A 24,249-nucleotide genomic window follows, 5' to 3' on the forward strand; every position below is an offset into this window, starting at 1 on the left:
TCTCCTGGCAGTTTCTTCCCTCTGGCTTTGGCTGATTTTGTTTTTATCCGAAAAATATTTGCAACTGTGTATCCTAAGTCTTCTTCCTTCATATCTAACCAAACTGCTAATTCTCTAACCATCTTAGCTCGTATATTTTCATTTGGTTCCTCTGGGATCCCCCTAAATTTCAGGTTTGATTGCTTCTGTCTCATTTGAGTCATCGCCACACTGTCCAATAACTCTTCCTGTATTTTATTTATCTCCTTCACCTCCATCTTGATCCTATCCACATCTTTCCTGTTTTCTTTGGTGTCCTTTTGAACCCTTTTCATTGAGTCTTCCAACACTTTGGATCTCTGGGATAAGTCTTTTACTTTTCCTGTTAATTCTCCCACCACCTCCTCTAATCTCTTATTCACAGAAACCTGTACTTCCCTTAGTTTTTTCTCAATATACTGTTCATTATTTTTAAATTCTTTCCTTATTTCAGCCATCAAATTATCATAATCTTTAATTTCCTTTCCTTCTTTTCCATTTTCCTGTCTTGATGGTCTCCTTTCAGCTGGCGTTCCCACCCCCTTTTTCATCCTTTATTTCTATTTGTCTTAATTAATAAAAAAATAGAGGAGAGAATTAGAAAAAAAAAAGAAAAAAAGGAAGAGCAAGAAACACCAAAAAAAAAATATAAGGATGCTACAAGTCCAATTCTCTATGATAGTGAACCAGGAGATTGAATGGAGGATTAAAATGTTGAAACAAAAGAACTTTGAATCAGCAAATAAGATGGGGAAATATTTAGCATGGCAAATAAAAGAGAGGAAAAAACAAAATACGATATGTAAGATAAGGGTTGGAGAAAGGACAGTGGAGGATCCGAAAGAGATAAAGAAAATATTTCAGAGATACTATAAGGATTTATATAAAAGAGGAAAAGAGACAGATAAAGAGATAGAAGACTATTTGAAAAAATACCAACTACAGCAGATTACGATTGAAGAAAGAGAATACTTAAACCGGGCAATTATGGAGGAAGAAATCAGGAATGCAATAAAAAAAATGAAAATAGGAAAAGCGCCAGGGCCAGACGGTATCTCAACTAAATATTACAAAATGTTAAGTGACCAACTTTCGCCAGTGCTATGCGAAGTTATGAATAATGTATTAAAGGAAGGGAGAATTCCAAACACCTGGAAAGAAGCATATATTACCTTAATCCCCAAAAAGGACGCGGACAGCTTAGAGGTAAAGAATTATAGACCTATTTCATTATTAAATAATGACTATAAGCTGTTCGCAGACATATTGGCGGAAAGGTTAAAAAAAGTCTTAAATAAAAGAATCCATAAAGACCAAACGGGTTTCCTTCCGGGGAGACAACTAAAAGATAATATAAGAAACGTGATAGATATTATCGAATATTTGGACAGTAGAATAGACAAGCAGGCGGCGTTGGTTTTCATTGATGCCGAGAAGGCATTTGACAACGTCTCCTGGCGTTTTATGATGGAAAATTTAAAAATGATGGGAATTGGTGAAGGTTTTGGAAGAGGTATTGAGGCTATTTATCAAGAGCAGAAAGCCAAACTTATAATAAATAATAGTACATCGGAGGTATTTGATATTGCCAAAGGAACTAGGCAAGGCTGTCCTTTATCCCCTTTGTTATTTATAACAGTATTAGAAGTGTTTAACAAAAAATTAAGGGAATCACCGGGAGTTAAAGGAATTAAGATAGGAAGCAAGGAATTCAAAATAAAAGCATTTGCAGATGACTTGATACTAACTTTGGAAGACCCTAAGAATAGTTTACCAGAAGCCCTACAGAAATTAGAAGAATTTGGAGAAGTGGCAGGTTTTAAGCTTAACAGGAATAAAACTAAAATGATAACAAAAAATATAACCAAGGAAGATATAACAGACTTAGAACAAAGGACGGGAATCATGGTTGCGAAGAAGGTAAAGTATCTAGGAGTGTGGATTACAGCGAAAAATATAAACCTATATAAAGACAATTACGAGGTTACCTGGAAGGGTATCAAAAAAGATCTAGAAATCTGGGAGAGATTAAAACTTTCCTTCTTAGGGAGGATTTCAGTTATCAAAATGAACGTTCTACCAAGAATGCTATTTCTATTCCAAACCATACCAGTTCTGAAAGGATTAAAACAGTGCAAAGAATGGCAAAGGACCCTAGCGAGATTCATCTGGCAGGGAAAGAGACCACGAATTAAAATGAAAATATTGGTAGATAAAAAAGAAAGAGGGGGTTTCTCTTTACCAGATTTGAGTTTATACTATGAAGCGGCCTGCCTAACGTGGGTGAGAGAATGGATAAAGCTAGAGAATACCGATATTCTGGACTTAGAGGGCTTTGACAACAGGTACGGGTGGCACTCGTACCTGTGGTACGAAAAGGTAAAAGTTCATAGAGGCTTCCTTAATCATATAATTAGAGGACCTTTATTCCAAGTATGGGAAAGAAATAAGAATTTGCTGGAAAAGAAAACGCCATGGTGGATCTCACCAATAAATGTTCTAACTGTTAAAAAAACTAACATGGAAAGGGAAAAAGCTACCTACGAAGATCTTATTAATAAAACAGAACAGGGTGTAAAACTTAAACCTTACGAAGAGGTAAAGAATGTGCTCACGGGGTGGCTGCAGTACCACCAAGTGAATGATCTATTAAAAGAAGACAAAAGGAAGCTAGGTTTTGAAGACAAAAAATCTAAATTCAATGTGGAAATCATAGAAGGTAAAAGTAAATTATTATCAAGGACGTATGACCTCTTATTAGAATGGTATACAAAAGACGAAGAGGTGAAGGAGGCCATGATAAAGTGGGCCATAGACATTGGTTATAACATCGATTTTGTAAAGTGGCAAGAATTGTGGAACGTAAATATCAAATTTACAGCGTGTATGGCATTAAGGGAGAACCTTTGGAAGATGATTTATAGATGGTACCTTACACCAGTGAAGCTAGCTAAGATCTATAAACTGAAGACTAAGAAATGCTGGAAATGTGGTAAGGGAGATGGTGAATTATATCATATGTGGTGGACATGCAGTAAAGTAAAAGGCTTTTGGGAACTGATTTATAATGAACTTAAAAAAATTTTTAAGTATACTTTTCCCAAAAAACCTGAAGCCTTCCTATTAGGAATAGTTGATAAAGAAATCAAAAAAGAGGATAAAAATTTATTTTTATATGCCACAACGGCCGCTAGAACCATGTTAGCCCAAAACTGGAAAACGGAATTAATACCTTCCATAAATGACTGGCAGATTAAGATGTTAAATTATGTTGAACTAGCTAGATTAACAGGAAGACTAAGAGACCAAGACGATCAGAGGTTTCATGAAAATTGGAATAAATATCTGGTATATATAAGAGATAAGTATAGAACTTTGACGACTCTGGCAGGAATAGAATAACTCTAACAGTGTTTGACAAGTATGTAAAGTAGATAAAACACGTAACTTTTGATACTATCTGATACTTACCAATGAAGCGAAGGGAAGTCCAAGGCTCGGCGGAGCTCCAAATAAGTTTGTATTATGTATATGATTTTGGTAACAGCAATGTTATAACTAACTTATGTAATCTAGATTGTATATATGTACAATTAATGAAAATAAAGAAAATTTACGGAGAAAAAAATAAAGGCCATAGGTTGCTTAATTAGCCAAAGGTCTGGAAAAAGAGCAATGCTTTTGCCTGGCACCTAAAGATATGTAATGAAGGCACCAGGCGTGCCTGCCAGGGGAGAGCATTCCACAAATGGGGAGCCACTGCAGAAAAGGCCCATTCTCATGTTGCCACCCTCTGGACTCCTCACTGAGGACACACAGGAAGAAGGGCCTCAGATGATGATCGCAGGGTCTAGGTTGGTTCATATGTGGAGAGGCAGTCCTTGAGGCATTGCGGTCCCAAGTTGTTTAAGGCTTTATAGGTCATATAGACTTTCAACTGGGCCCAGAAACTAACTGGCAGCCAGTGCAGTCAGGCCAGAACTGGCGTTATGTACTCAAACCATCTTGCTTCCAGGCTGCCACCCTCTCCTCTATTTCATCCCCCGACCTAGGAATCCAATTGCCCGGCAGCACCTGCACTTCACCCATTTCTCTTGAGGCTGCAGATTCCCAAATTATCATTTATTGGATTAATATCCCACCTTCTTCCATAGAACAGTCATAGAGCAGATCACAACAAACACAGTACATCAACTCAGCACAATATTACATCTGTAAAAGGTAAAGGTACCCCTGCCCGTACGGGCCAGTCGTGTCCGACTCTGGGGTTGCGCGCCCATCTCGCTTAAGAGGCCGGGGGCCAGGGCTGTCCGAAGACACTTCCGGGTCACGTGGCCAGCATGACAAGCCGCATCTGGCGAGCCAGCGCAGCACACGGAAACGCCGTTTACCTTCCTGCTAGTAAGTGGTCCCTATTTATCTACTTGCACCCAGGGGTGCTTTCGAACTGCTAGGTTGGCAGGCGCTGGGACCGAGCAACGGGAGCGCACCCCGCCGCGGGGATTCAAACCGCCGACCTGACGATCGGCAAGTCCTAGGCGCTGAGGTTTTACCCACAGCGCCACCGGCGTCCCTATATTATATCTGACTGTGGTTTAATTGAAACATTTCTATGCATCTGGATAATATTAACACTGCCTATGCTATTGTTCTGAACAATAACGAAAATTGGTTTGGGAAGGTTGGGTTGGGTCCCCCCACCCCCATTTCAGGGTCCTATCCAGAACTGTTTGTTTTGGAACTGATATTTGTTACACCAAATTCTAGAAGATAGATCGACTTCCCACCCACAGACTGACGAACTTGTCTTCTACGGAGCCTGCTAGACAAATATTAGGTAAGCGCATGAAAATGTGGCTCTCATTATTATTAAGTGCTTTAGCATAGAAATGTATGGTCCAACTATAACAAGCCCGGTTGTAACTGGGGAAAAACAAATGTGGCTACGTAACAGCTGCATGTGCTTCGCATTTTGACACATTGTAGACTAGGAGCCAAGATGACAGGCATGCAGTGAGGCCCTGTATTTCTGCACATAAAACGTTAGGAACATATGAACTGTCCTACTGGCTCAGTGCTGGGATGCAGCTATCATATCCCCTCAAAGGACAACCAAAGCCAGATGTTTCAGAAGGATGCCAAGAACTCACAGTGGGCAGATGTGGGCTAATCCAGATGCATGGTAGCTTCATCCAATAGCTTGATATTGTATCAAGGCAAATAATAATAATAATAATAATAATAATGCTGTTTTTAGATGCATTAAATGCCCAAGCTCTAAACATTATTTTGACTGCGATCTAAATAACACATCACTCTTTTTATCTTTCTACAGTATGTATTTCAGTACAGTGGTACCTCGGTTACATATGCTTCAGGTTACAGACTCCGCTAACCCAGAAATATTACCTCGGGTTAAGAACTTTGCTTCAGGATGAGAACAGAAATCATGCAGTGGCGGCGCAGCAGCAGCAGGAGGCCCCATTAGCTAAAGTGGTACTTCAGGGTAAGAACAGTTTCAGGTTAAGAACAGACCTCCAGAACGAAGTAAGTTCTTAACCTGAGGTACCACTGTATATTGCTCCATGTACAAGTTATGTGCAACAATCAGTGGAGATGCTCGAGTCTCACTGGAGCTTCAGAACCGCAAGGATAACCTGCACATGTTGGGAGTGGCCTTGAAGAAATTATACAGGCATAGTTCAACATACCCTAATCACTGGAGAACCATAAAAGTCAGACATTTGTCCATTTCTCTCTCCCCCTCCCTCCTTCATGCAAAATGGGTCATTCAAAGCCTGGCCCAAACAAGGTAGTTAAAAGCATTTCCAAGCAAATATGGGAGAGATGACACGTGGGGCACACATGGTCAATACTCAGTGCCCCAGTTACTACAATAAGCAAGAGGACTCCCTAGCAATTGGATGGGAGCTTTTCTTCGGAGGTGGGGAAGCAGTATATAGAAGTGTGGTATGAGCTTTCAGTGTACGTAGAAATTTACAGCAACCATGGCCCTATGCACAGTCAAAACCTAGGACAGGAAAATTTTACCTAGTGCTAGAGATCAGCACTATAGCCCCGAGGAAACCAAACATGGGATAGGGAGAGAATATTGGATGGTGGGGGTTCTGCTGCTCCTTCACAGTTGGATCCACAGGAGAGGGTGCTTCCAGGAGGAGCATGTGCAATGTGTTTAAGCTCCTTTTACTAACAAGTGAATGTGTTCTAGGTTTTCCAAGTTTGATCTCTAAAACAGAGTCAGATTCAGGCTGCACTAAAGTTCCAACACGCTATTCACATGAAGCCTGTAATAATGTACATCTGATTCAACTTAGTGATGACCTTAATTAATACCTTCATAATGCTCAAGCTTAGAATGCTGCAGAAGAGTATCTTTGTTGGCAGGTTAGGAGCTTGAGATAGTGCATCATGAGACAATATGCCTCTTGACTTCTCTGGACCAACAAGAACGCCCTAGAATTTGTATCTTATTGTCTTGCAGCACAATTCAATGTCATGTTTTATGTCTATAAAACATCTAAATAGTTGAGGTTCTATTCTCTTAGCTTTCATTTCCTACACAAGCATCTCTCCTATTGGATGCCATGACAACCAAAAGTTCCATTACATCAACCGGGGTAACTGGATGGCTCTGCTACCCCTGCAGGTCACTGTGACAAGTGGGTCGAAATGCCCGCCTATCTATTCTCTGACAGGCCCCATGACATCAAGTGGCTTAAGAGATCTGGACTGGTTGCCGATTTGTAACTGGCCAAGTTCAAGGTGTTCCTTTAGTATAGGAAGCCCTCAACAGGTTGGGATCAGTTTACTTGCAGTTTACTTACCCCATATATGCTCACTCAACCGCTCCATTTGTGGAAATGGCACTGTTACCGCTGCCACGCTATACTCATTCCACAGTTGTAGGAAATCAGTCTGTTAGTGTGGCACGACCTACGCTGTGGAACTCCCTGCCTATTGACATCATTTTTAGCACCTGCATAAAACATTCGTTTAAGCAAGCTTATCCAGGCCCATAGATATGCTTCTATCTATCTATCTATCTATCTATCTATCTATCTATCTATCTATTTATTTATTTATTTATTTGCTTGCTTGCTTGCTTGCTTGCTTGCTTGCTTGCTTGCTTGCTTGCTTGCTTGCTTGCTGTTAAAAACATTTAAAGATTATTAAAATTAACTGTTTTTACTGATAACCTGAATATTTCCCATAAACTGCTTAGAGGATTTATTACAATCAAGCGGCATTTAAAATTTGTTAAATAAATAAAAAATGCAGAAGGAGGGGGAACTTCAAAGGAAAGGAATCCAGATTGCGCCTCTGAGTCTTTCTTTTCTTCCTTTATAGGCGCAGCTTGGATTCAAGCCATGTCTACAAAAGACAATCGCTGCCACAGGGATGGGCTCCACCTGGGAGGTCCTGAGTGGAGTCGATCCCAACAGAGCTTGCACCTGGCTCCAAATTTTAAAGGCACTGAATGCAAGCCCCACTTGAAGAAGAACTCTTGGGAGTGCTAGGGGGAAATGATCTTGTGAATCAAACAAGTTCTCCTGGTGGGCCTATCTTGGCCAGCAGTTCCTCATGCCTGACATAAACATGTGTGTCTCACTTTTCCAGAAAACCAACCGAAATAACACAACTAGTCCTTTCCTACACCTTATCCAATAGCTTACTCATTTCGGCTATACCTAAAACTTCAAATCAGCTATTCTTTAACAGCAACGATTTCCAGACGGTTACTGGAGGCCATTCTTGATCTGAAGAACTGCCAAGGGGAGACTCCATTATAAAACTACTGAATTATGACTTATCGAGGTCAGCTCTAACACCCATGGCCTGACTGTAGCAGGTCTTCTTCCACAATGGCAGGATGTCTGTATCACTACTAGAAATGGTCAGTCTAATAATTTTATATCTATTTGCACTGTAGCATAATTGTAACGCTCTGCATTTTTATTTTTATTTTGCATTTTGTTTCCCTCTGATGACTCTGTTTACAGCTGACCATTCCCCTTCCATCTTCAAATCATGTGTACATGTACTTGTCAACTAAGGATAACATTTCATGCATCTGGTGAAGTGAACTCAAGTCCTTGAAACCTTATATGCCATTAAAAAAAATGTGTTAGTCTTAAAGGCAGGTGGCTAACCTCTGGCATTCCAGATGCTGTTGAGCTACAAATCCCATTATCCCTGTCCAATGGCAATGCTGTTGGGGCTGATGGAAATTAAGAGTCTCAGCAACATCTGGTTGTTTAGCCACTCCTGCTTTAAGATGTCACAGGACTTTATTGTTTCCCCTTAACAGTGGGTACTGATGCCACTTTCTAAATTTTGCCATAAACACATTTTGCAATAATTTAGACGCCATTTGTCAGCCATCCTAACAAAGGCTCAAAAGAAAACACATCAAATGCAAGTCAAATACTTGTTCTTTGAAGGACACCACCTTCTACCCAAGGATCAACCTGAGATAAATTTGGTGTAATCATTATAACATTTCCAACGTTTGAAAGCATTTGGGGTTTGTTTTTTAAAAAATGCATTTACTTTCACTGAGGTCACATACCATTGATATATTATTTTCCTCCTCTCTATGGATATTCCCTCAGATCTGAAACTGAAATTGAAGAAATTCCTCCCATCATTTCTCGTGCTCTGTTCAGTTTTCCAAAATGGTACAAAAGCAAGTCATACAAAAGTAGCACACAAATAGGAAATCAAAATCTAAAAACTAAATGATATCAGAATGGCACTTACCCGTGATTTCAAGCTGTCTCTTCAAAGAGGGCCCCTGCTTTTGAAACCATCTTTTCCCCTTGTGTTCCACTCTAATATTCAAATGTGTCTGTCTTCACTATATCACCTGCACTTCTCCCCCTTTCTTCTTTTTGACCCCAAACTTTAAGAACACTATCCCCAAGTTCTACAGAGCCAAACACTACAATCAAAATTAGGCAAGCTAATGTAACTTGGCTTTGTTTTCCAGATTTATGTTTCCTTGGAAAATAAATTGTGTATTTATTTATTGGCAGAAATGCTGTCTTTTCAGAACTGCACGGAAGGGTGTATTTGAGATTCCTAAAAAACATATCCCCACACACAGATTTCATTAATCTATGAAGGAGGACAAAGAAAACAGTGGCTTTTAGTGACACTGTGTCTTTAATAAACAAAAAGAGCCATATGGGGGAAAGTGCATCAACAGCTGTATTTAATTGCAAAAAGTAGAAATTGACCCCACCCACAAACATACAAATCTGACATATTTACATTATTTACAGGCATTTCCCAAGTATTTACAAATGGTTGCAATATATTAATCTATAATTGTTCATAAAATTGCATATTTACATTCTTTTATTAGAAACACAGAGTTCCATAATTTGGTGTATACGCTTGTCCAAAACTGTATGTGTACATACAGTTACTTTCCCTGTTACCCCTGAGCCATTATAATGTTTAACAGTGAGCCATTTTACCCATATTCCCTGAACAGACAAAAAAACATTAATAAAAAATAAAGAGTCATTTGTTCAAGTCTCAAATACAACAGGAAAGCCCAGCATTTCCCACATTCAATGAAAGAGCAAATTACATAGTTTCCTTTTTAAAAGCCATCATTTTCAGGCTTCATCAAACTATACATTTCCCTACATAAGATAAACAAAGAAAAAGAGCCCAATACTCTGAGATGCTAATGCCTGCCATTCACTGGTTACAAAGCAGCTGAATTTCTTGACACTTGTGATTTGTTCTTTGTGGGCCCAGGGAGCCCAGAGACGCCAGTGTAGCTAATGAATCCTAAGGATGCTCATCATCTGGCAGAACAGTGGTTCAAGGAAGGCCTGATCCTGCAAGCCCAATTCATAACAAGTCTTAATGAAATGGGCTTGCCCCTTCCCTTTCAAATCTAAAACTCTCCAGATACCTTAAAAACACACACACACAGACACACACACACACACAAAATATTTTCTCCCATTCTGCATCAGGAAGGGTTCTGCTCTCTCTATCATTGTTGAAAAAGACTAAGAATGCTCTACTTTGCTTCAGAAAAATTGCACAGGGCTTTTTGAAACTAAGTCTGAAGGTTGCCGAGGGGGGTGGGTGGGAGGGAATCACACCAATTTAAACAATAGATGTCCATGGAAATAGGTGTTCCTAGGCAACTGGGAAAGCCTTTATTTGAATGCCTTATGACCAATAAGCTTCTCTCCACCCCATTCACTTCTTCCTGCCATTACTTGGATGAAGGTATTGAGGGGATGCTCATCAAATTTGCAGATGACACCACCCTGGGATGGGTAGCCAATGGCGCTGAAGATAGAACTGGGATTCAACATCACCTTAACAGATTGGGGAATGGGGCCCAAACTGACAAAATGAATTTCAATAGGGACTGCATAAGGTTCTACACTTATGCAGGACAAGAACCAGGTGCACAAATATGAGGTGAGGGACACTTGGATTGCCAGTAGTACATGTGAAAAGGATCTAGGGATCTTCGTAGACCACAAGCTCAACATGAGTCAACAGTGTGATGCAGCAGCAAAAAAGCTAATGCTATTCTAGGTTGCATCAACAGAAGCAGAGTGTCCCGATCAAGGGAAGTAATAGTCCCGCTCTATTCTGCTTTGGTCAGACCACACCTGGAGTACTGTGTCCAGTTCTGAGCACAACGTAAGGAGGATACTGACATTATGGAATGTGTGCGGGGGGAAGGGGGGACCAAGATGATCAAGGGTCTGGAAACCATGCCTTACGCAGAGTGGTTGAGAGAGTTGGGCATGTAGAGGAGGGGCATGTTGGACATAAGAGGAGAGAGATTCTGACTAAAGAGGAGGAGGAACTTTCTGACAGTAAGAGCTGCTCAACAGTGAAGAGGGCTCCCACGAGAGGTGGTGAACATTACTTCCTTGGAGGTTTCTAAGCAGAGGTTGGATAATACATCTGCCATGTATTATCTAGTTGAGACGGCTGCATTGCAGAGGGTTGGACTAGATGGCCCTTGGGGTCCCTTCCAGCTCCACAATTCTATGATTCTATGTCACGTCACTTCAGTTCACCAAGGCGATCTGATTTGCTCATAAGGAAAAATCTTTATTACTAAGAAGCTGGCAAATGATCTTCATATCTTGGCTTGTCAACGTTAACAACTAAACCTGCCAACCCATGGCGCCATGACGAGCCCCTCCTTAGGATTTTAGTCACAGGATTTAGGAATGTGCTGTAATTTCAGACAGTCATTGATCTCTGTAAATATTGCAGCACAGCAGATGAGACAGTTTGCTTCTTCAGAAGATGAAAAGAGCAAAGCAGGCCAAGGTACACTGCTAAGATCACAGAAGGAACCAAAAACATTTTCTTCAGGAAAGAATTAATGGCATGCAACAGAAGCAATATATAGGATTCAAAGGGTGTGAAAAATAGTGAGAGCCAATATTTGCATTTATTCCTTGCTGAGCTTCTCTTTTAAAAAAGTGTGTCACCAGAACATTTCATCACAAATAGCAACGGCGTTTGGAATTTGTCCAACTTCCAAGGGTTCTCAGCACATGCTTCCTGCAGACTTTTGGAAACTATTCCATTCTGATTGTGCATCACAAACACCAATGACTTTGAGAGTTTTACTTTGTTGAGGCTGACTTGTCTCCAGAAGAGGTTTCTTACGCTTAATATTTGCATCATTAGATAATTAGTCACAGGCGCTAAGTTTTAGTTCGCAATGAACCTGATCTAGGCAAAAATTCTTTTCCATGTTCTCCAACCATAAATGCAAAAAGGTGCCAACACAACTTCTTTAGCCATTGCCGAAAAGGATGGTAACAGGTGCTTAAAAACGCTTCAGAATGGTAGCTTGCACTCCAAAAACCAGACAAGAGAAACTCTGATCTAATTGAATGCTCTTAATCAGTTGAAAATCAGAGAACTTGGAGCTCTGATTCTTGTTGGGCAATTACTTGTTTTAATTCCTTGCAGCTTGTGAAAGAGAAGGAGAAAATGTACTGGAAGTTTGAAAACAAATGATGTAAACTCCAGAGGGAATGAGGCTTGGACATGTGCATAGCACCTCCTAGACAAAGATCTGGAAACCTATGCAAAGACCAAGAGCACGTGGAAAGCCAGTCCGTATGCAGGACAAATTCATTATCTTCGGCCAAGAGACTCTTTCCTGACTGGCATTTGAGGTTGGGAAAGAGAAAGCATTTTTATGGGAACACTTGTGCAGCACATGTATGTATAAACTGGCCTTTAAAACTATTCCTCTCTAGAGACCCCGAGTTGACTGAAACACTGATTCTTCCCCACCCTCTGCCAACTATTAAGCAGTTAGCATCACTAACACAATTCCCTAAAATACAGGCATTTCACTATCAAAGCTTTGTTCATGTAAGTGTTGATCAATCTCTGTATCTTCCATCATGTAAAATTCTACTTTGGATTTGTTGCTATTTGAATTACTTGAAAGGGGGGGGGGATGCCAACACACCACAGTTCAGGGCAAACTGTACTCTGTGTAAATCTACAATAACCCTTGGTTAAAAGCTGGTACATAAGAATTTCGATACCTGCTAGCTTCAGTGTGTAAATCCCAGCAGCAGAGGTGCCAGGAGAGTAAAACGATGATGTCGCGAAACTTCTATTAACTTATGTGAATGTGGTCCTTTTCAACTTATATGAACATGTTGTTCTGTAATTGCTCAATTAAATCCCTCTGCTTTTTCATTAGAATTAAACAAAGTACGGTTTTCCTACTCAACTTGCTATTATCAAAAACCTGCTTAAAATGATTCTGGGGCTCTAATGTAGAGTTGTTGTTTTTCTTTATGGACTTCAAGTAGGTTAATAAAAAGTGTGAGAATTTCCTCTACGCAGAAAAGGGAGGTGGGAGGAAGGTTCACCATCTGGTTAAGTGAAACACTAAAGAATGAGGCAGATTAAATGCCAACCCTCCAAAAACCCAAGTCTCTATAGTGCTGCCTCTTATTTATATACTGATCTTTTAAACACACATACAGCTAAGTTCACTGTCATATGCATCTCCCACTTAAGACTGCAAATCAGTTTATGCATGTTTCCAAAATAGAATATATACAGAAAAAAGGTGGGGAAGATGCAATCTGCATATTTGCAGAAAATCAAGTAGAATGGGACCCGGTTAGGGGCCCTTAATTGCTATTATCATAAAATTAATATATCCCACTTTATCTTCTAGCAAAGATAGAGAGATTGCTTGACTCTCTTCCTTAAAATTGACCTATATTTACAAATTAACTTTTTTTTTTTTACTTTTCACGTGGAAAGTTGCATTGTTAACTTGGTTGAAACAAAATAATCCCCAATAGCACATAAAACATGCTAAATTGTATGCCCCAGCCCTCATTACTGGGATCCGACTTCAACCTCACACATCTGCAAATTGTCTTAACGCAGCAGGAACCTAAAAGATTCACTCCTGGGAAGCACTACTACAAATGTAGACAGCACATGCTTGAAACTGATCCTCTCTAAAGGCACAGATGAGCCCATGAGCAGCAAGAGGAAACGCACAAAGCTTGGAAGGAGCTCAAGAATAATCAACATGTATTCAAAACCATGGATTAAGACATGAGAAAACACTAACAAAACATAGGGGGAAAGAAGAGGGCAAGATTATTCATGGCACAAGCCTTAAGAATCTGTTTGTTCCAATCTTGCCCGCAAAAGCATCCACCCATCAGCATCTTTGAAACAAGAGCTGGACAGTGTTCAAGCAAAATACGCACAAAAAGTTTTAATTTCCTAGGCAGTGATTAAATGAGAGACCAAAGTAGTCCAACCTATACAGCTCAAAAAGACCTAGTTTTCAGAAGAGTAGTGCTTGGCATGTTCTGAAATGTTAAAAAAAAAAAGAAGAAACCCTCTAGCAAATTTGGCTGCTTGATGCAACTATTAGTCATTTTGAAAAAAATCTTGGATCTGGCACTAAACTGACCCAGGCCAAGAAAGCAGCAAGAATGCGTATCTCAACACTAGGGAAGAGTTGGAAAAAGAAACTTGTAGAGTGCATTGCACACTTGTACAGTGTGTCAAAAGAGCAATTCCACCCTCACCCCACACCAGAACACATCTGCTTTCAAGGAGAAATCTACACACAAGGAAGGGGGGGCACCTCCAACTCCTACCAAGATGTTTGAAGGAAAGGCCAAAGTTATATTGAAGCTCAAGAGAAGATGCCCTTCTAAAGTGTATTCCTTCCTTCACTGCAGGTGCACACAATGGGGTAAAGATACATCCTTGGAAATGGTGGCTAACCATCCTTAAATCTTTTGTGTTCCATTTCCTTCGCCTTGGATCCCGAGTGCTCTTACTCAGCAAAAGGCACCTCTCGACAGTTTTTAACTGGCAGATCCATCACAAACAACAGTAGGTTCTGATCCCCTGGAGTTAAAGCCTGTTGTCCAATAATCCACATTTGCAAAGCCTTTAGGGAGAAAAATGAGAAAACATTGGAAAAGTGATCTGCATTACTATTCTTTGTAAAGACAATGCTATTGACAGTCTTGTCTATGAACTGAGCTTACCTTTCAAAACGTGCTTATACTGTTAGGATTGTATCCAATGCTGTGTGTGTGGAGTTCTGCTCACAGAAAAGGATGTCCCTTCCTCTCCACTTCCTACGTACCTCCAAAATCTGCTCCTGAGGGTTCCCCAATCTTCAGAGGAACCTTTAGAGCACGGGTGTCAAACACAAGGCCCGCGGGCCAAATCCGGCCCGCCAGACCTCGTCCTGTGGCCCGTGTAGCCACCGCCGGCCGACAGCCTTCACCTTTTATTCTTGCTTTTTTTTCCCTACAGTGTGTCGCTCTCTTTCCCCCCTTCTCCTCATTCCTATTGGCTCAGCTCCTGGAAGCCAGACGACCAATGGCTGCGCTCAGAGGAGTCTCGCGGGGAAGCGGAGGTGTGGGGACCCACATGACTCGCATGCCGGCAGCCGGCTGAGCGAGCGCGTTAGGTACGGAAGCTGGGAGCCAAGATGGAGGAGTACGCGCGCGAGCCTTGGTGAGGAGCCGCATTTCCACCTCCCGCTTCTCCCGGAAGAGACCAAAAGCGGAACGGAGGGGCAGCAGGTTTGGTTCTTAGCAGGCAGGGCTGGCAGACCCGCTTAGCCTTCCTTTTTTCGGGACCGGCGGCGGGCAAGTGACCTTGGGGAGCCGCGAGTGGGTCAGCCGCCGCAGCCGCCCGACCGGTTGCAAGGGCTGGGGAAGCCTCTCTTGGCCGGGGCAGCGGGGAGCGCCTTGCTTCTGCCTTGGCCAGCTCCCTTGCGGGTGGATGAAGTACCCGATCCCAATGGATCCGAGAGACGTGGGGTGGGCTGAAGTTCCCTGTGCCCCGCAAAATGGGCAGGTTCATTTTGTCCTTTGGCGGAACGCAATTGCAGAAAGGAGGGTGTCTTTTTGCTAAATTGGAAGCTCCTCAGAGTGCCCTTTTAATCTCCCATTTAGCAACTCAGATTTACATGGCCATAACTGGCTATAAGTGAAGGTGCTCTGCAGGTCCATGGGGGCAATACTGGCCAGTTTCTTGTTCGTCCTTCACCTATGTTTCCAATTTGCTGAGGCTTTGTAGGAAATTGCTGGACTGATACCACCTGTGCATTATGTGTATTCTTCAGCAACATGGTGCATGCTCAGGTTACAATTAAAAGCGGGTTGGTTAAGAGATGCTGAGTGTACACTTTTGCTTTATAAGATTAAAAACACATTGTAGGACTATGCAAACAAAAAATATAATACTGCAGAACAGCGGTATCACCTTGCCAGCACTTTATAGATGAGGTTGCTAGATCCACTGTACATGGGTTGGGGTGGGGAGATAATAAAGAGTGGACACATAGTCCTACAGATACAACCGGCCCTTTGAGGGTGACCAAACTGCTGATGCGGCCCCCGATGAATTTGAGTTTGACACCCCTGCTTTAGAGGGTTCCTCTGAAGCAGATTTGGAGGATCCGGAAGGGACGGCAGGAAAAAGAGTGGGAAGTTCCATGGCACAACTGCAATGGCAATGTTGGGTGCAACCCTTAGACTTGAAGGCTTCACTCCATCCCATAGAAATTAAATTAGAAACAGAATTTCCCTTAAAAAAAAAATCCTCTCTGACTGTTCCTTAGGCCTAACAGCGAAGAAAGGCATTCTATATATTTCTCCTGCCCCGCACTATTGATAAAAGAGCATCTTAAAGATTAAAAACATGTACTGCATCAAGTCATACAGGTCAGTTCTTCTATTTTTTCAGAACCCTAAAGTTTTACAGAGACTTCCACGGTACCGTAAAAAACTAATGAATGTATTGTGGTACATGCTTTCATAGCCAGAAATCACTTCACTAGATGCACCTAGTGAAGATGGATCCTGTCCTATGAATTTCCATGACACAATATGGATTGTATCCAAAGTAGTGCTAAGTAATTCGTTCTGTTAGCATAAGGATTTACACCTGTGCAACAGAATTTCCCCCTTTCCTCCCCTAGTGCTCCCTAAGTCTGTTTCCCCAACCCTCTACAGCACATTTGGAGAGGATTCTGGGCATGTGCAGAAGACAGGGGAATGTTCTGTTGTGCTAAAGGGATGAGTGCAAAGGATTCCACCCCACATTTCTAAATCTTTAAGGTGCCACAAAACTCCTTCATTGTTACTAGAGTAGATCACCATAATTATTTTGCTAGCACACCTCTTTACACCTGAGCCCTTCTCTGTTCCTTTCCCACTTCTACACTCTCTTCTTTGAAATGTAGCAAATGTTAAGTCTAGTGTTCTATATCAAGATGGGTTTGCTTAGTGGCGTAGCGACGTTACGCAATATATCATGCCCTTTACCCTAAACAGTTATTTGGCTTTTCACTGCTACAAAGCGCTGATCTCAAGCTTCCCACAATGACGAGGCATCCTTCCAGGTTGGGAAAAGCCAATTCAGAATACCACATTGTGTATTCAGAGTTCATATTTCCCCCCCAAAAGACAGGGTGTGGAATACATTTTCTCCTCTGCTGCATAATAAAGATTAGAACATTTAGCAGGGCATAATCATGAGCCGCAAGCCGCTGCTTGCCTTTTTCCAGAGTATAAGGTACAATGGGATGCAATGAACAGCTCCCAGAATGCAACATTTGCTGCAGTGTCACATCATCTGTATTTGTATTTACCAATATCCCCGGCTTCCAGCTCCACTATCACTGTTTTGCAATGTTCTCTGCACAACGGAGAAGGGATAACATTCAAGGTAAGCTGACCACTTCCAACCACAAAGGTGCTCTGCAGTCTGTATGTCTGAAAAACATGAAGATGAAGAAGCTTCAAATTATCCCATGCCCTTTCAGAGCTTTATTGGAAAGCAAGAGAATGAAGGAACATTTCCCTGCCGAATTAACCCAGGTGACACAAAGATGCAGAAGAGCAGACTACCACAGAGCTGTTTCCCATAACTACCATCTGAAGCACTTTGCCTTTTAGAATGGACTAGGTGCTCAATGCTACTGCCGCAACCTACATGTGCACTTTTAGGGAGAAATGTGGACAAGTAGTGATCACCACCACCATTTATCTGAGACTGCTAAGCTTAAGGCACATTGGGACAACTGCAGAAAATTGTGCATGCATTCCCCCCGAAGAAAGGGGACCCTGCCATTGTCTGGGGAAACATTTTCTGCTGATGTTTAGGTGCCTTTTTTTCTTTCATTTTTGGGTTCTTGGTGTGCATTTTATTGTGATGTAAACTGCTTTGAACTTTCGGAGAAGCGGCACAAAAAATATTTCAAGAAGCATTAAAATGCTCACCTTATCCTGAAGTCTTGAGTTGTGGATGAGAAAACAGCTTTTCAGAGAAATAGTCTTTGGAAGCAGCAGTGAAGAGAAGATGGGGAAAATCTCCTGCAGAATCCGAGTTTTATTCAGAGGATTTTGCCTATGGGGCATTTTAGAGAACCAGACTGTGCTTAGCATCTTACATTGCTGCCAAGTCCCTTCAAAAGATATCCACCTCTGTCATCCTGAATCACTATTATTGCCTCCATTTTGCAAAAGTGACCAAAAAGCGGGGAAAAGCATAAGAATGTGATTTTCCCAGAGCTTGAACTAGAGACAGGGACCCCTTGGGATGAGTTCAGATCACCTATCACCTCCCAAGAAAACAATATGCTCAGGGAACAAAGATGCTGATGCAACAACAATATATATATATATTTAAATGTCAAGTTCATTTAATAAAATGCTGATGAAGGGAAAGAAAGGAAGGCGTCACCTAGTCAAACATTAACTAAAACCACATGGGAAAGAGTTTGGGAATCCTAGCCTATTCACCATTCCAAGAAAAGGGAGGGCAGGGACGCATTTTAGAAATCCCAGTGTGGGGATCCGTCATGATTCACAGCTTGATATTCTGCACCCAAACTGTCTAGCACAAGTTCATAAAGTAAGAACAGCACTGAATGAGAGACAACACCGTGTCCCACAATTATGAAGTGCCCAAATATGACTCAAAGCCTAAAATCTTTAGGTCCTGTATCTATGCACACATTCGCTTCGGTTTAAGATTTTAGCCTTAAGTTGTTGCTGCATGCTAGTTTCTTTGGCAACCTCTGAGCAGCAGCCTCTGAAGTGAGCAGTTTAAATAAAGTGACTTAGGTGATGTTGTTCCCTTTGAGAATTTATCTCCAAGCAACTGAAGAGCCCTTTATTCTCTCACACACACATACTCAACACTGGAGCAATTCAGTACAGTGGTACCTCGGGTTAAGAACTTAATTTGTTCTGGAGGTCCATTCTTAACCTGAAATCGTTCTTAACCTGAGGTACAACTTTAGCTAATGGGGCCTCCCTCTGCCACCGCACCGCCACGCAATTTCTGTTCTCATCCTGAAACAAAGTTCTTAACCCGAGGTACTATTTCTGGGTTAGTGGAGTCTGTAACCTGAATGTATGGGGCTGTTAGACAACATTTTAAACAAGAATTGGCAAAACCAGCACCCAGCATTTTTTGGAATAAAATACTCTAAATTGCAGGGGTAGGGAGAGATTTCTGCAGAAAGTCTGGGGGTTGAACAAATTCCAGCCAAATATGGGCTTCTCTGAATCCATTAGTTACTCAGTGCTGTAGTTGGCCTTTTTAAAGGCCTGTAAGTAGTGGCATGTATTGGTGGCACCACTTGCATGCACTGTAGAGGCTTCTGCAAAGTCTGTAACCTGCACAATGTGAACTGGACCTCTGCTGCCCCTGCATTTGGGGGAAGATACAGGCATCTAAGAGGCAGAATTTCACCGGGGAAACCAAAATAGTTTTGTTGAGTTTCACATCCCAACTCCATTGTATTTTTCTGTGTATTTCACCTCCGCAACACACACACCAAACTTTCCGTCAAAACATGTTTGGAAAGAAATCTGCTGGTATTTTTAAATGCTTAAGGAAACCTACCACAAAAGGCCCTCTCAGAATCCCAAGGCACATGTGCCAAAATGCCACATTATAAATTTGATTGCTGGTCTGGTGTAGTGGTTAGAGTGTCTGACTAGGACCTGGGAGACCAGGGTTCAAATCCCCACTCAGCCGTGAAGCTCACTGGGTGACCTTGGCCAGTCACTCATTTTCAGCCTAACCTACCTCACAGGGTTGTTGTGATAAAATGGCAAGGAGAACTTACGTACACTACCTTAAGCTCCTTGAAGGAAAGGTGGGGTTATAAGTGTAATAAATATATAAAGGAAATAAAATTGAGCACACCAATTTTCCATTTGGGTCAAGATGATACATTACATATTAGAATAAGACAGCTACAAAAACAGCAAATCCGTATCATCCTTTCTAGTATTCTTCACCAGCCACCCAGCCCTTTGGAAGACACATCCCAGAAAGTTCACTTGGGTCAAGTTCAAGAAAGTGTGTGTGTGTGCAACTTCAGTGAATAGCTCAAACTCACCAGAAAATGTGAACTCCTTGCCCTGGATGACTGGTCCATCTCTCAGCTGATTCCTCCAGTATGATGAAATCTGTCAATCCAGGGTACAGAGACTGAAAATGCTTCATTTCAGCATAAGACCGATACTGTCCTGTCTTGTGAAAAAGAGAGGAGATGGAATGGTATTTTTATGAGTTGTGTTTTCTCGTACAACCAAGGAGTAGGCCACATTCTGACAGGCATCCCACACTGTGAAGTTACCTTGATGAAGAGAGGCTGAGTTTGCAGTAGTTTTTCTGATAGCTGCCCTAGGTCAGCAGCAGCCACATGGTTCTTCACAGAGCAGGAGCAGTTGGCAGTCTGAGACACATTCTGTCTACAATCCAAGCCCCACCAGTCTTGACACTCTTTGAAGCAAAAGGATATAAGTGGTTTGTGAGCCCCAAGAATTCACTTAAGCAAACAGCAACAGATTCCAAACATTACACTTGTCATTGCCATGGACTATCATGAGATAATTCATTGAAAAGGAATCTTTAAACTTGATATGGGCAACACCTGTCAACCCATTCAAGAGCAAACAAATGGTGCATTTCACAGTTCTGTCTCAGAATGAGCGCCCCCCCCCCGGAACACCCCCAGATGGCAATGCATAACATTAGGTACATCATTAAGAGGGATACATACTTGCTACTCAAATGTAGTAAGTGGCTCTTCCTAATAAAGGACTAGCATGGCTTCCACAAAGGTAAATTCCATGTAACTAACCTTGGAGTGTTATCCAACAGCGTCAGCAAGCATATGGATAGGAGAGATTGTAGATATTGTGTACTTGGACTGCCAAAAAGCTTTTGATAAAGTTGCTCAACAACTTTGGGGGGGGGGTATTCCCCCTTAAAATAGGTCAACAAGTTCTACCACCTCTTTTTCTAGAAAAAAAGCCCTGCTTAACCCTGTGCTTTTTAACTTCTTCATAAACAACCTAAAGTTAGGGGTGAGCAGTGAGGTGGCCAAGTTTGCTGGTGACACCAAATTGTTCAGGGTAGCACAAACAAAAAGGAATTGTGAGCAGATCCAAAATGATATTTTCCAACTGGATGAACGGGCATTAAAATGGCAAATGTAAGCAAGTGTAATTGATGCACACTAGTGCAAAAAATCCCTGTCTTCACATATATGCCAATAGGGTCTGATCTGGTGGTGAATGACCAGAAATGAGACCTCAGTGAAAATGGCAGCTGTGAAAAAAGCAAACTCCGTGTTAAAAGAACTGAAAATAAAAAGGTTTAAGAGCATTGCAATATTGACAAACTTATGGTGCAGAGGCATCTAAAATACTATTATCACGGGGCTGGAAAAGATTCAGAAAAGGGTAACCAGAATTATCATCCAAAGTCCAACATTTGGCCTTTTTTAGTTTAGAAAAATGCAAGTAAGGGGGTGATATCATACAACATAAAAGTATGCATGGTGTGAAGGAAGTAGATAGAGAAAAGCCTTTCTCCCTCTCTCATCACACTAGAAGCTGGAGTAATCCAATGAAGCTGAAGGATGGAAGTTCAGGATAGACAGGAGGAAGAACTTATTCACAAAGCACATAGAAGGCTACCAAACTGATAGCTTAAAAGGTGATTAGACAAATTCACAGCAAATAAGGCTATCATTGACCACTAGCTATGATGGCTGTGTACTACCTCCAGTATCCAAGGCTATATGCCTCTGAATACCAGCAGTTGCTGGGAATCACAAGCAGAGAAAGCACTGTCACGATATGGTCCTGCTAGCAGGCTTACCATAGGCATCTGGCTGGCCACTATGGGGAAAAAGGACACTGGGAAGATGGGCCTTTGGTCTGAACCAACAGGGCTCTTCTAGCATTCTTACGTAACAGGAGCGTGTGATTTAAATTACGGGCAAATTATATTTGAGGATCAGGCATTCTGTTTCTAATTTTAATAGGAAAAACAGGGCATAAGCAATTTGCCTGGCCTCAATGGAAATCAAATTTCAGCACTCCCTTTGGGGAATCAATCTCCTTTGATTAGAGAGACTTAGCTTAAATGGTCATTTTACAATACCGTATAATACAACAAGATAAGTAAGGCTTTGTCTTTTATTGGTTAGACTTTTTGTTGTTGTAGCTTGGAAGTGATGGTTAACATATGACCCCTTATTGGGGGGAAATGAAGAGATGGTGGCTTATTTCCCACCAGGGTCTCTCTCCTCCTTTTGCAAATAGGTAACTGTAATCATGTTATACAGAATGACATCTCAGGAGAAGAAAAGAGAGGAGTTTTTTCATCATTACACTTTTGAGAAAGGGATTCTCTCAAGAGACAGAAGAAAGCACAGTGGTTAATTCTTTATGGCTTGTTCATTATCATCATTATTTATCAAATTTCTGTACCACCCTTCATCCGAGGATCACAGGAAAGCTTGCAGTATCTGACTGAATGCTGTGTTTCATGTGTTACCTCTGGGATGTGTTCTAGAAAGATCACAATATGACTTGTTTGTTACTGGAAAACTTGCATCAGAGCCTTCTTAAAAAGATACTTGATAACAACATTGTATTCTTCTTAAGCACGCATACAAATTCTTGATGTTTTAGTAAGCAAGAACAACTGCTTCGATGTGCACCTCCCAACTGCACAGAGGCTAAATGACAGAAAATCTCTTATACAGAGAGAGAGAGATCCAGTGGGGCAAAAAGAATTAAGAAAAAGAGGTTGCAAATGATAGCCCTTCAGGGGGCCACATGGTATTGGTGGGTGCGGCCAGAGGTAAAAAGGGACAGAGCAATTAATTTGAATTTTACTTTCGTACAATAGGATAGGTTCTACACACACTTGCACACTCCTCTCTATCCTAAAATCATTATCAGAGTTCAAGAGCACATTCTAGCCAGGCAAATGCACTCAGGAAGGGCGCAAATCAGGGTCGGTAATATTATTAGCCAGAGGGATGGCTTCCCAATAGACAGAGAGGCTGGGGGGCTGCTGCATTGGCCCTAGGCCTGGGGATCCCCACTCCTGATCTCAAGGATCACCTTCTGTAACAAGTGATCAACAATGCTTCCTTTGAGTACATCCTAACATCCTTCAGTACATCCTAACAGAAGACAATACAAAATTCATGGAAAAGGAGGACCGTTAAAATGCTTCTGATGCCTTTAAAGTCTTTGAAGCCATTTCAGGAGGTTTACCCAGTTTGAAAGACTGAGATGTTTAGCATCGCAAGATATAGAAGCACAGAGCAATCTGTATGGCTGTGCATTAATCACATCCACCAAACAGAGCCCAATTTATCTTTGCAGCCAATTCTGGGTATTTGCATTCTCAATTGCATGATTCAGGAGGTTTTTGTTTGCCATGAATAACCCACTCAAGTATTCCAAGTGGGCTTAAAAAAAATTGTTTAATCAATCTGAGATTTATTGTTGAGGGTGTTCCTTTGTACACCAGAAAGTGTGTGACTTGCATAAAAAGTGCAGTGGGAAAAGGGAGGGAGGGCAGCAGGCTAGCCTGGATGTGGAGAGAGACTGAAGGGTGACATGGAAGAATAACAGACTGAGCAAAGAGCAGAGGCAATGCAAACACAGGAGTGTAGAAGAGGACTGAACTGGAGCTTGATGCAGTAGTCTTCTCTCCTCTACTACCCTCAGTTATACTCCTCTGGATTCCTTTCAGATTATCAGTCTGTCTGTGCGCACACTCAAGGTGTATTTGGCCTTTAAGTGTAGCAGGCCTTGATCTGTTTGTAGCATAGCCAGTTCGTAAATTCTCAAAAAAGAATATTCAAGCTGGAATGCTGTAGCTAAAACATGTATGTTAAGGTTTCAAGAGCAATTGTGCTTGATTCCAGGGCCAGCACCCAGTTCTAGATGTGTCCCCACCACCAGTCCCTACTTTCACAAGTCTGCTTGCAGAGAGCAATCCTTTTGCAACTACAAGCAGTGGGCCAACAAATATGCATACAGGCTCTCATCAGTAGGATCGCCTCCCCACCAAGACTGCAACATAGATCCTTGAAACAAGCAGCTTAAGATACCACATATCTGGGAAGGCTCTCCTTCTCAACTCTTAAAAATAGGCATGCTATTTCCAACGCTTAATTCATGTAACTTGCAGTGATGTGTATATCTTTGCCTGCCAGTCTAAAAAGACCAGGCACACACAAGAGATTTGCAAAGCTGAGACTAACATAGAAGCGTGCATGCACACGAAAGCTCATACCAATAACAAACTTAGTTGGTCTCTAAGGTGCTACTGGAAGGA

At 41.6% G+C, this 24,249-nt stretch overlaps 1 protein-coding gene across 4 annotated transcripts in view; it reads right to left on the reverse strand.

The window, feature by feature from the left end:
• Positions 1–9,181: 9,181 nt before the first annotated feature.
• Positions 9,182–24,249, reverse strand: part of C6H6orf89 (chromosome 6 C6orf89 homolog) — a 28,767-nt gene continuing 13,699 nt past the window's right edge. For 3 of the 4 annotated variants that reach the window (XM_053392960.1, XM_053392959.1, XM_053392961.1), the window contains 5 exons: positions 20,234–20,379; positions 19,994–20,127; positions 17,859–17,985; positions 17,228–17,351; positions 9,182–14,506 (listed from right to left, as the gene is read on the reverse strand). In XM_053392960.1, the coding sequence (XP_053248935.1) occupies positions 14,421–14,506; positions 17,228–17,351; positions 17,859–17,985; positions 19,994–20,127; positions 20,234–20,379 (617 nt within the window). In that variant the 3' untranslated portion in view covers positions 9,182–14,420. The remainder of the gene's footprint in view (positions 14,507–17,227; positions 17,352–17,858; positions 17,986–19,993; positions 20,128–20,233; positions 20,380–24,249) is intronic. The other variant, XR_008331115.1, reaches the window with a different exon arrangement.

This window comes from Podarcis raffonei, chromosome 6 (assembly GCF_027172205.1).
Source record: "Podarcis raffonei isolate rPodRaf1 chromosome 6, rPodRaf1.pri, whole genome shotgun sequence".
Taxonomy (NCBI): Eukaryota; Metazoa; Chordata; class Lepidosauria; order Squamata; family Lacertidae; genus Podarcis; species Podarcis raffonei.